General features: G+C 37.1%; 1 protein-coding gene across 1 annotated transcript in view; it reads left to right on the top strand.

The window, feature by feature from the left end:
- The first annotated feature begins 5,063 nt into the window (after positions 1-5,063).
- The window catches only part of LOC120327838 (uncharacterized), a 32,127-nt gene continuing 19,749 nt past the window's right edge, over positions 5,064-17,441 (top strand). The window contains exons 1-5 of the mRNA XM_078114367.1: positions 5,064-5,088; positions 5,634-6,017; positions 6,389-6,475; positions 10,524-10,925; positions 12,937-13,014. Coding sequence (XP_077970493.1) covers positions 5,064-5,088; positions 5,634-6,017; positions 6,389-6,475; positions 10,524-10,925; positions 12,937-13,014 — 976 coding nt within the window. The remainder of the gene's footprint in view (positions 5,089-5,633; positions 6,018-6,388; positions 6,476-10,523; positions 10,926-12,936; positions 13,015-17,441) is intronic.

The following is a 17,441-nucleotide window of genomic DNA, read 5'->3' on the forward strand; positions in this document are numbered from 1 at the left end:
TTTCTGTTTCGGCAATTTTAATTTATTGCCAGTCCGCGAGTATCCATGGGTCACCCACCAACCTTTATGAAGCAACGGGCTACTTTCTGAGTACCGACTAAGCTACGAGCACTCTTCTGAAAAGCCGATTTGATATTTATGGTATTTAGCCAAAGAGAAACTGATAATGTTAATTATTCATGAAACTATCAATAGTAGTTGCGCTACCAAATGTTATATTTTACCAACACATTAACAAATCATAAATATCCTATTTTTAATCAAGACCAATTCTGGTGTATTCCTCCTCAAGACGTGGGAAACCTGGTATTGCATGTTCACCACCCGTGTGTTGTACTCTGATTTGCAACTTGACACCAAAACTCTGAGTGAGTCTTGCAGATGTTCATCGGTGAGGAGTGTTCAGTGTTTGTTCTTGATAAACTCCATATAAAAAGAGCTGATTCACAAAGATAGGTTGAACCAAACAAGCTTGCGACTATCGGAGCTGCTGTTCATACATCAGGGCACTTTCTGTGTCAACTAGAGCCCCAAAGTGTGGCAGGCCCTGATTGGCTTTGAGGTGAAGGTCATTTAGCAGTGTTACAATTTTAAGTCTCATCTGTCCTGCATCAAGGCTGAACGTTGCTCAACAATGCTTGACATGTCCAAGTTCCATTACAACAGGTTAGAACTTAGAAATGAACGACACGCATGGCTCCAGCTGACCTATTGTGTGTCATGTCATAATTGGATTGACACGTGACATTCCGATGTCACATATAGAAAATGCCGACCGTTACAATAATTAATATATTGTCATTTTCATTTCTCATATAAGGTTTAAACAAGGATGAACTTATTAGATGTAGCTTACTGTTAAGCGCCGTTATTTGAATTATTTTAAAACAGACCCCCCGGCGACTCATATGGACCCCGCGGGCGACTTAGTGCCCGCGGGCAACGGGTTGGTGACCTCTGATTTAATCTAATTTTAACGGTCCGCCAGGGTAGAAAGGTTGGGAACCGCTGTTCTATATCAAGAACCTTTAAGAAATTAATATGAAATCAATTTAAATGAATTTTAAGCGACTAAGAAGACTCTAACTATAGTTCTATTGAAATCACGAAACCGCTATATGTATGTATTCACCCATCGTTTACTCATTGTAATGTATGTCACTTTTCCTCAGTTTTGGCGTGTAAACAATTAAAAAATAATAATAATAATTGAAAACCAGAAACAAAAATTGTGTTACACAGTGTAATTCGTCCGGCCCGCCCACTTCCCATTAAAATAAGAAAGTTTAATTGCAGAAATCTGCTCATGTAATTAACTTTATTTGTTCACACGATATTTTGCCAGCCCCAAAATTAGGCATTCCAGAGGTACATGTACCAATATGGCGGTAACTAATTTTGTTCGCCTATCAAGTTGTGTAAAGAGACTGAAACCTATAGTACATTCACTTGACTAACACAGACAGTCCCGAACTCGTAATAGAACTGAAATAAGGAGAATCGGAATAAAATTATGGCCTAACCCCAACCTGGTACACCCACTACGGGAGTGCCCAAAATTGTAATCGATTATATCCTATTTATTGATTCTGTATTACATTAGCGGGTATACGGACCAGCAGTGCGTGCAGCCAGTCAAAAAAGAGCAATTGCCAGGCTTGTCCATGGGACAGCACACATTTGTATTTCCCATGGGACAATGATGGTAAAACATTTCGTTATGGATTTCGTGTCCATATATTTGAGCATAGTTCTCTAGTTAGTTATAAAGAGCAAAACATATTCAGCATTAACAATATACTTCGTAAAGGGGCTGATGGACACATTTATATTTTTGTCTATTCGTACATGTAGTCCTATTTAGTAGACGCTAAACCCAAATTTAGCAATTTTTATTGAATTCTATTTCAATGGGAATCCCATGAGATGGGACAGGCATAATTGCTATGGGAAGGGAATGGGACAGAAAATTATGTCCCATGGACAAGCCTGGCAATTGCATTCAACGTAAATACGCGACCATTATAATTATTATTTCTTTTATGTCAACTACAATTCCAGGGATTACAATATATATATTAATGTAGAATCGTAAATTGATTGAATATATATATAATATATTTTTTTTCACAATGGTTTGGAAGATATTTGCAGCGGTATTATTAATTAACTCTTTAAACTCTGACGTCTCTAAGCGAAGTTACTCCTCGCCCTGGAGGTTCTCGCCGCCGTATCGACAGGACAATAAAATAATTCGAATATTAGTTATTTTTTTTATAACTTTTGACCAATTATGGATAGTGTATTGACGGACATTTCAAATGGGAGTAAATTTTATCGCGCAGTCAGTAAAATGTTACATTTCAAAATAAATGTCGTCAAAAAGTGACAAATTGATTTTGATCCAACTAACTTGCTTGTAAGTGAGTTATGACTCAAAAATCTTGTTTTTTTTTGTGCAAATATACTACCAGTGTTACCTGTTTACAGGCTTTTAGTTGATATTTGAATTATTTGCGTCATAATTTCATAACTGAAATTATAGAAAAATATTCAATTCGCTAGCCACGACGTACTGATTACTCAGCTACGCAAATAGCGATCACATAACTGGCGTCACGAGGACGTTACTTCGTACAGTATTGCGAGAAGTATTGCGTGGCGTAAGATAACATTTACGGAATAGCTTGTGATCACGTTCTCAAAAGAACGTCAGTCGCCGAATTTCGATAAAACTGTAGTACATTGGTTCTCAAACTGGGGTTAGCGGTCGCTTAGGGGTCCGCGAAGCAATTTTAGGGGACCGCAAGCCAACATTAACCTCGGCACAGAAGCACTTTGATTTGAAGTAACATTTTGAAGTCATGCTTTTACAGTGTTTCTCCAAAGCACGACACGCTCTACCAAAGACATTATTACGTAACAAACGTTCGTGAACGTGGCAAATACCGTGAATCAGAGCGTATTGTTTATAGAAGGCATGTGCATCTGATTGCAAATTTTCTTGGGGTAATTCAAAAAGGTCCCCCGCCATGAAAACTAAATTTTGATATATGGATTCATATATGAAATTTGGTTTTGCTGTGATAAGTTCTGGAGGAAAAGTAAAACCACAATGGCACCGTCCTATCCCGATACAAGTTTTTCGACGATACTTGCTATTAAATCAAAATGTCGAAACAGAATGAATGTGAGACACGATATGAGAGTTGCATTATCCGAAACAGAACCCAAGGTGGAAGAACTAGTGGGAGACGTGCAGGCGCACGTTGAACTGTTTTAATATCATTCTATAGTATAGATGAATGCTTGATAAACCGCGTGCTATTCGTCTTCATTTCTTTAGTGGGCCGCGAGTCATCAGAAAATATGAAAGGGGACCGTTATGCATAATTTTTCAAGAAGTTTGAGAACCACTACTGTAGTAGGTCTCAAATGATTTTTTTCGTTGGATTTTGCGAGGGTATACCAAACCTCGAAATATTCCGAGCCTTTGGCATTTTTTAAACATGTCTAATACGATGTATGCGTCACCATGGCGGCCCAGTGTAGAGCCATAAGGTCCGCCGCCCCCGGCAGCAAGTTCTAGAGGTGAATTGGTTGCTTGGTTTGATGATTTAATTAATAATACGAACATTTCACTCTTACTTGGCCTTTAATATATTTATTCTCATGTATAACAACATCTATAATTTGTTTAGCTCCCGAATTATTTTTGAAGTTAGGTATAAGAGGCGCCATTATCAAAACTTGTTCTGTGTAACAGAAACAATGATGGTCACAAAGATATGTTTTGCTTATCTCATTGTCAACGTATTCAAGTGAGACCACAAGTATGCGCAGTAGCTCGATTCGTTCTGGTTTTTCAGTAGTGCATATTGTGTATGATCGTTTTCCTAGAAAGACTAGGTAGACGACTACTCCGACTTTGCGTTTCTGTTCTGCCGTAACCTAAACAACTCTCTCATTCAAAATGGCAACTTACCAAAATATTTCATGCGACCTCTGGATACCTCGTGTCGGGCTGTATGTGGCGCGTTTGAATTAGCGCCTTTTTCTTGGAGTAGTACTTTTTCAATATATGGTCGTTGTTCAATAATATGACCTTGTGGTGTTAGCGGCCACATCTATTAGAGCGAACTACAGGGGCTCTTGCTGAGGCGTAATTTTGAGACTTTCTTTTATCCGTATTTTGATGGTTTTTGCACGCTTTTATGGGATTTGCACGGTTAACAAGAAGTATTTCTCCGTAGTAGTGGCCAGTGAAATTTTTGATTTCAAAAAATTTCGCTCTGAATCCTATTAGACCTCACATTTTACCCAAAATTTTGCTGTTTCATTTTGAGCTGAAAAACACCCGAATTTTAATTAGCTTGTATCTGATCGCCTGAATAAATGAAAGTGCGGGTGAAAATTTAAACTAACCTTTTCTGTTTTTGTGGTAAAGAACAATAGTTTTAGTAATTTCATACGCCATGGGAGTGTGTCTTTTCGGGGATAGTTCGTACCCTTTCATAGATGCTGTTGTCGAAAATTTTCAATTGATTTGGTCGAATAAGGGTTTAAAATGACATACTATCACGGACCGGGCTAAAAAGTCGGTTATCGTACCAAGATGGCGCACAACCTGAATATTTTGTTACGAATACTAAGGGAGCGCCAAGAAGTCGAGCTCTAATACTGACCCACACAAAACAACATTTACATTGGTCTATGCTCCTCTCTAATATTTCATTGTTCATTATTGCTTTTAATTTTTTGCTCATGTTGACACTGCCTTCAAAAAGCTCTCTCTCCCTTTCAACAGCAATATAGTTACCATTAAATGGTAACGGAAAACATGGTGTTAGGATAGTCAAACTAGGTAGAAATATTTATTCTTTGTATACACGCGGACTGGATATTCTAGAGTCCTGCTATAATAAAAAACCCGCGGGTATACAAAGAATCTAGACAAAGATGAAGTCTAGGTTTGAAGCAACATATATCTTAACACATTTTATTTATTTACAGTACTCACTGCTTAGATAGCATGTAATTACTCAGACAGCATGTTTTCAAGAATGCCACGATCATGGCAGAGAAAAGGTGAGTTCGAGTAATATAATAACAAACTTTCGATATTTAGAATTTTATTATTTTGATATGAAATCTTTTAGATATTGTAATAATAGATCCTATAATTACCGTGAAATAAACTAAGGTTTTGTTCATACTGCGCTAAATTTCCATGCGAAAAATCGCGGCGCTCTCAACACAAAAAATATTGCTGCCTTCAATTAAAACTCAATTTCTGTTATCGGTAATGTGTACTTTGACTTGCAGTTCTTACACTAGTGCGCCGCCCCATTTAGGACCGCTGCCATAGTCGATCGGCCCGTCATTTGCGTAGAATCTCCGTAGATAAATGTCGCCTAGTACTCGAATTACCAGGGTCGTGGAAAGTATATTTCTTTATTTTCATTTATTGAGTTACGAAAATGACATTTGACCATATTACTCGAAAAGTATATGTATATTGATGCATACATGCTTTGAAAACAGGCCCGTTTATACAGCCTTTCATATGGCCTACTATTATGATATCACCCCTTACTTTATAATACTATTACTAATTTTCACAATATTTTCAGAGGGAAGATTTCTTGTCAAATATCAGATTCTCGCAAAGGACCAATACGTGCTAGTGGTCTTATCCTTGGACGATCCAAATAAGGAATCTGAGGAGCAAATGGGTAATGGATATAAACAAATCGATCGTGTCGTCACTGTCGATCTACCGCGGAAGACATGTACCGCCCACATTGAGTCCATTGACGGGTCGGCAGATATCAAACCATCCAATGGAAAATCTATTTTGCACAGCAATCTGAGAGTGCAAGCGTGCGTTCTATATATGGTGGCACTCAAGGCGCCTTCTAGCGGTGATCACTCATTACAACTTCGTTTTCGAAGTGGCGACAATGATATCCATATACATCCTTTCCATGTGACATTGGAAGAGGAAACGTACACAGGTAAATCATATTAAACAACAGTATTAATTAAATTATTGTTCTAGAGCACACCGTGTCGTTTTTGGTGTTAGCGTCATGGGTAGATCTGAAAATTATTGGTTCAAAAACTTTTAGTATTGCGGCAATGAGTCAGAATATCATATTTTCGTTAACCATTTTAATTTTTTTTTTCTTAAATTAAGCGACTCATGGTTTATGTTCACTGACTGAGCCCTATTCAAACTTTTACTCGTGAAATTAGTGATTCCTTGATAGAATGCTACTATTTAAGGAACCGAAGGGGTCAGGCTGTTATAACTTTAGCAAATCCCAAGGTATCTAGCTGAAGATTTCGTGTCCAATAAAATATACGTCTTTACATACATTACCAGACTTAAGAAGGGCAAAGAGTAAGATGAACTTGGCGAAAACTGACGACATCGAAGAAGCTCTCGTGCCCAACCTGCAACTTCGACCAGGTGAGATACGCGTTGCAGATAACTGTTTAACACCAAACCCGACATGGACTCGAAACCGGACTTTGGTCGTGATACTCTGTGTGATTAATCCGTCTCATTGGCATACCTCTCTCCCTGTTCTACAAATATTAAAACCCCTTCAAGTTTTTTCGATGGGTATGGATAGACATTTCACAATGTTTTCACTTTCTAGTGACTGGCAATTTTTTTTCATCAAATTATTACTGTAACTGAAAGCCGTGCGTCGGTCGATAATATGAACTGTATTTCACTATCGTGGCAATCAGTATTTACAGACGCACAAATACTCTGCATTATAATTGGTTTATTCGCTCCCGCTGCCCTGTGCTCTCTCCTGCCAAACTGTGTTTAGGACAATTGTTTTCAGTCTGGTGCATGGCCATAACCATTCGCCAATGTGTTAGTTTATGTAGGGTATGCCTGGTAATATTGTCCACATTGCTGCACTGAGCAAAATGCCGTGCGACACACTTCTCCGATTACAAGATTATCCCCATACTCCAATTTATGAAAAATACGGTAAGCTTCGATTGATAAACGATGACGTCAAATACCAACGATGTCTCAATGTTTGCCGCGACACTTATGAATGTTGAGGTACAACAATTGCAATGCTTATATAAACCTCACTACGGTACGACCACGTACTAATGCGAAGTGGAAAGTAAGCAAGAGGAAAGGACCTGCAGTTCAATATCCTAACAAAACCCGTTCGTAAAAATCCATTGCTCGCAAACTAACATCGACGAAACTCAATCCCGCGGACTTATTTTGACTCATAGCTCTCGAACGCCGCAGTAAGTTTTCTATTTGCCGAATCCCATTATTTTCCAATGAATACAATAGCGAAGTTTTTTGATTTCGTGCCTTTTAGATAATTGCGCATCTCCGTTTTGTAGTTTTTACACAGATGAAATAGCGGTTACTCTTTTCGATGAATAAATGAAAACAGGGTATCTTTATGATGTATCACATCAAATGAAGCGCTGGTTTTAGAAGGTTATGCACCTGTCACTGGTTACGTAGGACGAAAGATCGAATTATAGCAAATAAAATGAGGGGGCCACGGAGCAGCTCAAGGGGGGTGAAAATCAAGAATTCATCAGAAAGCGACTTCGTTTGCCTACTTCCATTTTAAAATAAAATTCTCCGTCTATGCGTTAACCGCAGTTTCATTGCCTGAATAGGTTATTTGCCATTGCAGTTCGTATTCATTTTCTTGTGCGTGAATTGTTTGATCATAATCAAAGTGACTATAAACCAAGTGGAGACACCGAGTGCAATGGTGCATATCGGACGCCATCTTATGTCCAGCGAATCGGTTAAACGCGGCAGCGTCGGTTTGTTTTAGCTAAGCCAGAAGGTCTCGTTCGTCAATTTGTTTGAAGATTTTTTACTGTTTTGCATTTTATTTGGGTAATTTCATTGTTTTCCTTTGCTATTTGCCTCGTAGAATCATACTGGTATCGTGCGGTTTCGTGAAAGTTGCTACAGTTATCTTATCACCCCGTGTGAGTTATGCAACTTTGAATTCTCATATCTCACGAACCTTAAATTATATGCAGATAAGGTTTATATTGTTTGAGAAACAAACTAGGAGACTAATTATAATTATGAGATAGAAATAAAATGTCGCGATCATCATACAAAAATCGGTAAAATTGAAAAGCGTGGAATTTTTTTGAAAAGCTTTCGAATTAAATACCAAAAACTTCGATTTGTTCTTGTTTTAACCTAATATGACATCGACACATTCGCTAGCTATCGACAGATAGCTTTCGACATTAGATAGAATTTATCGTGCACCAGTAAAATTGTATAAGTTCTCCAATTCTTGACATGTACGCTGCGCCAACTTGAGAGTTAAACAACAACGTTCCCTAATTACTTCGTTACGCAATTACGTAGCAACGTTCCGTATGAAAAACACATATCGCTTTTCTTCGCAAGTGTGAAACCTGATGCATACGTTTAAATCAGGTACTATTTGAACTGGTATTATGATACCTGTTCACATCATGCTGAAACTTTAAAGCCTGCGTTTTACAATAATCATTCCAGAAGCTGATGAAATGAATTTTCTCGGGAAAATTTTTCTTAACATAACGAGCTGTTGCAAAAGTTGCTCCAAAAATTATAGAATGTAAACGATCTCATGGCTAGCACATTATGCGGCCTAATGAATTTCATCGAAGCATGTACATTATAAGGTACAAAATTTAAAAACCAGCCGCCGCGACTGGCGTTGCAGCACTTATCAACTTATTATTGACAGGATATTTCGATTCTTTTGCGTCGGGAAATGTAAAATATTTATTAGGTGATCTAGCGACGCCATCATGTCTTCTACGTTCTTGTTGATAAAACCTAATTGTAATTTATCGATATCCAACAGTAAAAAATTAGCCTTGATGTTTCCGGGGGAACCCTATATAGACACGGGGTTCAAATTGCTTATTTGTTTCTATGGAAAGTGTCAATTCCGATGAATGCCCACAATCGTTACAAACTCTTTTCAGGTCTTACACACCTGATAAATATTTGCAAATTGATAGTTTTACCCAATATTCATGCCACCCATCGAAAAAAGCAATCGTATTATTGCGCGAAGTATTAACTATTTTTCGCGCCAATATTAATGCCTTTTATAATATATGTTCGCCTGTTACTTTTCTGACAGATAAAGTTGCTTGAAATATAATTTCCCATCTTGCTACGATATCGCTTTGAAAATTCTGAAACGTTTTCTCAATTTAAGGTTAAATATTTACGCAAAAGAGGAGACAAAACAATTATTGAAAAACTGTATGCTAGTAGACCTGCGGCAAGAGCTCAAGTCAAATAGATAATATATTATTCTATACACTCTAGATTATTAGATGTTCTTGTAAACTTGATATACGCCGTTATCCTTCATTCCATGCATGTAGTATATTTTTTAATATTATTTTGGCAATTTACACCTTGTTGAAAATTTGCGATACGCATATTTTAATATCATGACATGTACCGCAAAAATAGTGCAAGTTTCTATAGTATAATTTGTTCTGTAGTTCTGTCAGTTTGGTAAAATAGGTTCTGTGCAAGTAGCGATACTTACATCAGGAATTTTATAATAAAATGTTTATCTTTTTGTTTAATATTTTGGATGATTTATCGAGTGAAGTTGGATGATTTCAAGCTTAACTTCGTATATGCTGACCATACCGCTGAGCCAAGTTATCCGAGAAACATCTGCGGTTAATTAATTTTTGAAGAAGAACGTTCCTTCGTTTTGCCTCTGCCAAAGTTTGGTCCAAATTATTGAGCATCGTTTTTTTTATTCAGCTGTTTAACGATCGCAGGTTTGAATCACTTGGTTAGGATCATACAGCGATAAAACTCTGGACACAAAATGGCTGGTGTGACGTCACGCCAGCGCTTATAACGTTACCAATGCATGTCCTCACTTGGTTTATAGTCACTTTGATCATGATGGAATTTGGGATCTATTAATCAAAATAGTTCGCCGTAAGGCTGACCAGTAATCTGTAGACGGGTAATTTCACTTCACTAGACTGCGGGATACCCTTCGCTGTCGTATTATAGACGCAAAAACCCATTTGGCGCATAAATGCATTCGGTAGATTTAACGCCGACGACAATAACGATGAACAAACGTTCAAATGTTATTATTTTTTCGGTAAATCGCTCTCTTTATCCGAATCGCGTAAATCCAAAAGTGGCATCCCTATTTGTTGTTTTTATCGAATCTGTCGGCATTTTATAAAATTGTTTTGGTGTCACAGGGCCATGACGCTGTAATTCCATTCTAATTTGAACAATGGTCGTCTAATATGTCCCTATGACTCAAGTTTAGTTCTAATTTTAACGTCCGAGTCAAATTAGAATAATCTTGAGTTAAAACACGTCCGACTGTTAACTGAAGTTACTTCAACTAACGCAATAAGCTGTGCATTGTTCAGGTTACTAAAAACTATAAAACCATATTTTGTAATATTTAACATATTTTGCAATATTTATTCAGAGCAAAAATTTCCTGCAAAATATCAGATTTTGACCCAAGGTCCACTTGTGGTAGTGGTTTATACGGTACAAGACATTGCACAAGCATGTCAGGAGTTAACTGCTAGTGGATATAAGATCATTGAGAGCGGTGCACGGTCCGGGACGGATGTTCAGTTGCCTCGATTTTGGGAATGTACCAGCAGTATCGAGTCTTCTGATTCATCTGTGGAAGTCAGTCCACGTTTTGAAATGCCTCTAGTGTACACCGACCTCAAAAACCAAACAGCCATCCAGCATCAAGTCACACTGCTGACCTCTTCTGGTGGTCGTCACTTGCTAAAAATCTGTCTTAAACGTGAAGGCGAAATTTTCCTCTTGCGACCGTTTCATGTTGAATTAGGACCTGGTGATTTGAATGGCAGTAAGTAATCATGCTTTTACATTTGGCAATAATAGTCATAGTAGCGAAAAATGATCCACGTGATGTGGACGTAACTTTTGGCACAGCGTGAAATCTCAATATTTTTAGGGAATTTATAGATCAGAATTTTAGGTTTCACGTCCGAATCTCGTCCGACATCGTGCGATCACTCTAATGTATTAAATACATTGTTAACGCCCTCTACCGAATGGTGATACCTTGACGCAACTATCTTCAGGCGGGTGGAACTATACGACGTTGTTAGATACATTGAGGTGTATATAACACCTCAATGGTTAGATAGCAGGCAGTCATTTCTAAGCCAAATTTCCGTTTTTAACAAAAATTGATTATGCAACATTAGAAAAGTTGAGAATAGATGTACACGTAACAGCGCTGCCTATAATAATTGAAATATGATATACGCCGCATTTCAGCCAAAATATGGATGTTTAAATTTTTTTCCCTATGTTAGGAACTATTTGAAGTGAAGCACCTTTACGGTACCGTACCCAACATTGACTAGTATCTGTACGGTACTGGTAAACGTCTGTGATTCGACATATGGATGTATGAGCATTTTCACACCACAATAAATATTGTTAATGTGAAAATTTCATTTAATGAAGCCCATAAATATCATAAAAACTGGGTAACTTCGGATGATTTCACTATACTTTAATCAGCCGTTTGTTGTCCAATTAGCGCCAAAGTTGGAATATATTACATTGATGTAATTCTCTGTGCATGCATTTCATTTGCTCGTCGACCGGATCACGTGCGTGCGTGAAAACAAACACGCTTTACGTCGTTGCGTGATTGCCAGAGGTTCAATCCACTTCACGAGTGGCGATAGTAATGACGACGGTGGGATTTCCGGTGCGGCCCTTCCAAGTTGTTTTTAGACTAGAATGTCTCGTTTTGTTCCCTCTTATCGTAAATTTAAATCGAATATTCATCGATCATAGCCAACTTTACCGTCTGTGACACCGCGAAGGTATATGCATTTTGTCGTTACTTTATAGGGAAAAATAACAAAAACATGGAAAAGTTTTGCTAAATTTATTGAAACGGAAACACGACAAAGCATTTGTCATTCCACCATAATAGGCGAATAACGTTTAATATCTTTATTATTGTTTCGATAGTGTTTGAACACTCCCCATTGTATATAGTTGAACGATAAATATTATTAAGCTTGCATTTGGCCGATCCTTCATTAAATCGACCAATTCAAATGCCAGTCGTGCATAAATCACATCAAAACACCGATTCGGCAATTGGTAACTTTCGTTTAAATAACTTCGGTAAATTTATTATTCATTGTCATTTTTAACAAATTTATTTCAATTACATTTTCAACATTTGACACAGTGAAAACTGTTAGCGTGTTATTTTAAATTGATCCAATCAAACAAATCTGTAACGCGACGCAACATGACGTCTTCGATGTGAGCGATTAAATTGATCCAATCAAACAAATCTGTAACGGCGACGCAACATGACGTCTTCGATGTGAGCGAGCAGTCATCGACGTCTGGGTGACGTCAAATTCAACGTGTTCGTCAGACGCTATTATTCTGCAAAAAATAGATATTTTAAATTTAATTTTTTCTCGAATCTCTTCAGCTACATCTGGCGATTAGTGATTTTTTTATATATATTAATAAAGCCCTCTACCAAATGAAGGTATTTTGACAAAGTTATCGTCTGTAAAAGTTACAATTTGAGCCGCTCGAAAACATAGTGTCAATTTTTTTGCTACAACGTGATTTTCAATCAAAAAATAAATAAAACTGCGCGAATGATCATGATAACAGATTCAGGTATATAAGGACTCGCTATAGAAACTGCCAGAAGCCCAATATGACGCAATTTAGTCGAGATACCGGTATAAACAATTGAAAATTCATCGAAAGTTGAAAAGCATCCGGAGTTACGGTACCTGGTTTCACGGTACCGGTACTGGTCCCTGGACAAAATGTTAATCGATCCCGAATCATTTGTTTAGATGTAAACTTAGCTGCACATGATGGTCCATCTACTTCAAATGACACTGAACTAGGAAACAGGCAACTATTGAAACAAGGTAAGATCAAACAAGTGTTAAAGCTTGGTACCGGGCATAACCAAAGTTACCCTAGCAGACATCTCTCTCGTTTTTGAACGCCCCGATCACTGTTGCCAGAACTCAGATTTCAATTGAGCGATGCGAGAGTTTACGAAAAAGGCATCGATGCAAAATCAGCTGATGCTTTATGCGTTGCCAGATTAATCATAAAAACTGTGAATAATTGCCAAAAAATCACAGTTCTCCCCCAAATATAAGTGTCTCACAAATATATCCGCTTAGTATAAGAAAGACAAGTATAAGTGCTTATAATGGGAAGTAAACACAACGAGTTTGACAAATATTGGATAGGTGGAAGAGATACTTATTATCGTTTAAACCTGTCCCAGTCGTCAATTTTTAATAAAATTGGTAAAAAGACCTACTTTGCCTCCAAAAAGATGTGTCTTACAATCATAACTCTCCATTTATACATAAACAACAGTAGTACATTTAATAAAGTGTTTATACAACGAGTTTCAAAAAGTTTGTATGGGGGGAAGATATTTTTATTCTCGTTTAAACATGACCCGCTTGTCAATTTATGATAGAAATGGCAAAAAGACCTCTTTGCTCCAAAAAAAGAGTGTCTTGTAATTACGGTCCCCACATTAACAAAAGACCAGGAGTAGTACATATAATAAAGTGTTAATACAGCGAGTTTGAAAAAGTTTGTATGGGGGAAAATTTTTTTATAATGGCCCAAACATGGCCCGATAATCAATTTTTGATAGAAATGGCAAAAAGACCTATTTTGCCCCAAAAAATGAGTGTCTTGCAGTTATGGGCCCCACGTTTACACAGGACCAGCAGTAGTACATATAACAAAGTGTTTATACAGCGAGTTTGAAAAAGTTTGTACGGGGGGAAAATATTTTTATTATCGCATAAACATGGCCCGATAGTCAATTTTTGATAAAAAATGGCAAAAAAGCCTAGTTTTCCCCAAAAAATGAGTGTCTTGCAGTTATGGGCCCCACATTTACAAAAGACCAGTAGTAGTACATATAATAAAGTGTTAATACAGCGAGTTTGAAAAAGTTTGTATGGGGGGAAGATATTTTTATAATCGCCCAAACATGGCCCGGTAGTCAATTTTTGATAAAAAATGGCAAAAAGACCTAGTTTTCCCCAAAAAATGAGTGTCTTGCAATTACGGGCCCCTCATTTACACAAGACCAGTAGTAGTACATATAATAAAGTGTTAATACAGCGAGTTTGAAAAAGTTTGTACGGGGGAAAATATTTTTATAATGGCCCAAACATGGCCCGATAATCAATTTTTGATAGAAATGGCAAAAAGACCTATTTTGCCCTAAAGAATGAGTGTCTTACAGTTATGGGCCCCACATTTACACAGGACGAGCAGTAGTACATATAACAAAGTGTTTATACAGCGAGTTTGAAGAAGTTTGTATGGGGGGAAGATATTTTTATTATCGCATAAACATGGCTCGATAGTCAATTTATGAGAAAAATGGCAAAAAGACCTCTTTTGCCCCAAAAAATGAGTGTCTTGCAGTTATGGGCCCCACATTTACAAAAGACCAGTAGTAGTACATATAACAAAGTGTTAATACAGCGAGTTTGAAAAAGTTTGTATGAGGGGAAAATATTTTTATAATGGCCCAAACATGGCCCGATGATCAATTTTTGATAGAAATGGCAAAAAGACCTATTTTGCCCTAAAGAATGAGTGTCTTGCAGTTATGGGCCCCACATTTACACAGGAAGAGCAGTAGTACATATAACAAAGTGTTTATACAGCGAGTTTGAAAAAGTTTGTATGGGGGGAAGATAATTTTATTATCGCATAAACATGGCCCGATAGTCAATTTATGAGAAAATGGCAAAAAGACCTCTTTTGCCCCAAAAAATGAGTGTCTTGCAGTTATGGGCCCCACATTTACAAAACACCAGTAGTAGTACATATAATAAAGTGTTAATACAGCAAGTTTGAAAAAGTTTGTATGGGGGGGAGATATTTTTATAATCGTATAAACATGGTCCGATAGTCAATTTTTGATAAAAAATGGCAAAAAGACCTATTTTGCCCCAAAAAATGAGTTTCTTGCAATTACGGGCCCCTCATTTACACAAGACCAGTAATAGTACATATATTAAAGTGTTAATACAGCGAGTTTGAAAAAGTTTGTATGGGGGATAATATTTTTATAATGGCCCAAACATGGCCCGATAATCAATTTTTGATAGAAATGGCAAAAAGACCCATTTTGCCCCAAAAAATGAGTGTCTTGCAGTTATGGGCCCCACGTTTACACAGGACCAGCAGTAGTACATATAACAAAGTGTTTATACAGCGAGTTTGAAAAAGTTTGTATGGGGGGAAGATATTTTTATTATCGCATAAACATGGCCCGATAGTCAATTTTTGATAAAAAATGACAAAAAAGCCTAGTTTTCCCCAAAAAATGAGTGTCTTGCAATTACGGGCACCTCATTTACACAAGACCAGTAGTAGTACATATAATAAAGTGTTAATACAGCAAGTTTGAAAAAGTTTGTATGGGGGGAAAATATTTTTAAAATGGCCCAAACATGGCCCGATAATCAATTTTTGATAGAAATGGCAAAAAGACCTATTTTGCCCTAAAGAATGAGTGTCTTGCAGTTATGGGCCCTACATTTAAACTGGACGAGCAGTAGTACATATAACAAAGTGTTTATACAGCGAGTTTAAAAAAGTTTGTATGGGGGGAAGATATTTTTATAATCGCTTAAACATGGCCCGATAGTCAATTTTTGATAAAAAAATGGCAAAAAGACCTAGTTTTCCCCAAAAATGAGTCTCTTGCAATTACGGGCCCCTCATTTACACAAGACCAGTAGTAGTACATATAATAAAGTGTTAATACAGCGAGTTTGAAAAAGTTTGTATGGGGGGAAAATATTTTTAAAATGGCCCAAACATGGCCCGATAATCAATTTTTGATAGAAATGGCAAAAAGACCTATTTTGCCCTAAAGAATGAGTGTCTTGCAGTTATGGGCCCTACATTTACACTGGACGAGCAGTAGTACATATAACAAAGTGTTTATACAGCGAGTTTAAAAAAGTTTGTATGGGGGGAAGATATTTTTATAATCGCTTAAACATGGCCCGATAGTCAATTTTTGATAAAAAAATGGCAAAAAGACCTAGTTTTCCCCAAAAATGAGTCTCTTGCAATTACGGGCCCCTCATTTACACAAGACCAGTAGTAGTACATATAATAAAGTGTTAATACAGCAAGTTTGTATGAGGGGAAGATACTTTTATAATCGCTTAAACATGGCCCGCTAGTCAATTAATGATGGAAATACAAACTTGCTGTGTTAACACTTTGTTATATGTACTACTACTGGTCTTTTGTAAATGTGGGGCCCATAACTGCAAGACACTAATTTTTTGGGGCAAAAGAGGTCTTTTTGCCATTTTTCTCATAAATTGACTATCGGGCCATGTTTATGCGATAATAAAAATATCTTCCCCCCATACAAACTTTTTCAAACTCGCTGTATAAACACTTTGTTATATGTACTACTGCTCGTCCTGTGTAAATGTGGGGCCCATAACTGTAAGACACTCATTCTTTAGGGCAAAATAGGTCTTTTTGCCATTTCTATCAAAAATTGATTATCGGGCCATGTTTGGGCCATTATAAAAATATTTTCCCCCGTACAAACTTTTTCAAACTCGCTGTATTAACACTTTATTATATGTACTACTACTGGTCTTGTGTAAATGAGGGGCCCGTAATTGCAAGACACTCATTTTTTGGGGAAAACTAGGTCTTTTTGCCATTTTTTATCAAAAATTGACTACCGGGCCATGTTTGGGCGATTATAAAAATATCTTCCCCCCATACAAACTTTTTCAAACTCGCTGTATTAACACTTTATTATATGTACTACTACTGGTCTTTTGTAAATGTGGGGCCCATAACTGCAAGACACTCATTTTTTGGGGAAAACTAGGCTTTTTTGCCATTTTTTATCAAAAATTGACTATCGGGCCATGTTTATGCGATTATAAAAATATCTTCCCCCCATACAAACTTTTTCAAACTCGCTGTATTAACACTTTATTATATGTACTATTACTGGTCTTACTGGTCTTTTCCCCCCGTACAAACTTTTTCAAACTCGCTGTATAAAAACTTTGTTATATGTACTACTGCTCGTCCTGTGTAAATGTGGTGCCCATAACTGCAAGACACTCGTTTTTGGGGGCAAAATAGGTCTTTTTGCCATTTCTATCAAAAATTGACTATCGGGCCATGTTTAAGCGATTATAAAAATATCTTCCCCCCATACAATTTTTTCAAACTCGCTGTATTAACACTTTATTATATGTACTATTACTGGTCTTGTGTAAATGAGGGGCCCGTAATTGTAGACACTCAT

The sequence above is a fragment of the Styela clava genome, chromosome 7 (assembly GCF_964204865.1).
Source record: "Styela clava chromosome 7, kaStyClav1.hap1.2, whole genome shotgun sequence".
NCBI classification, from domain to species: Eukaryota; Metazoa; Chordata; class Ascidiacea; order Stolidobranchia; family Styelidae; genus Styela; species Styela clava.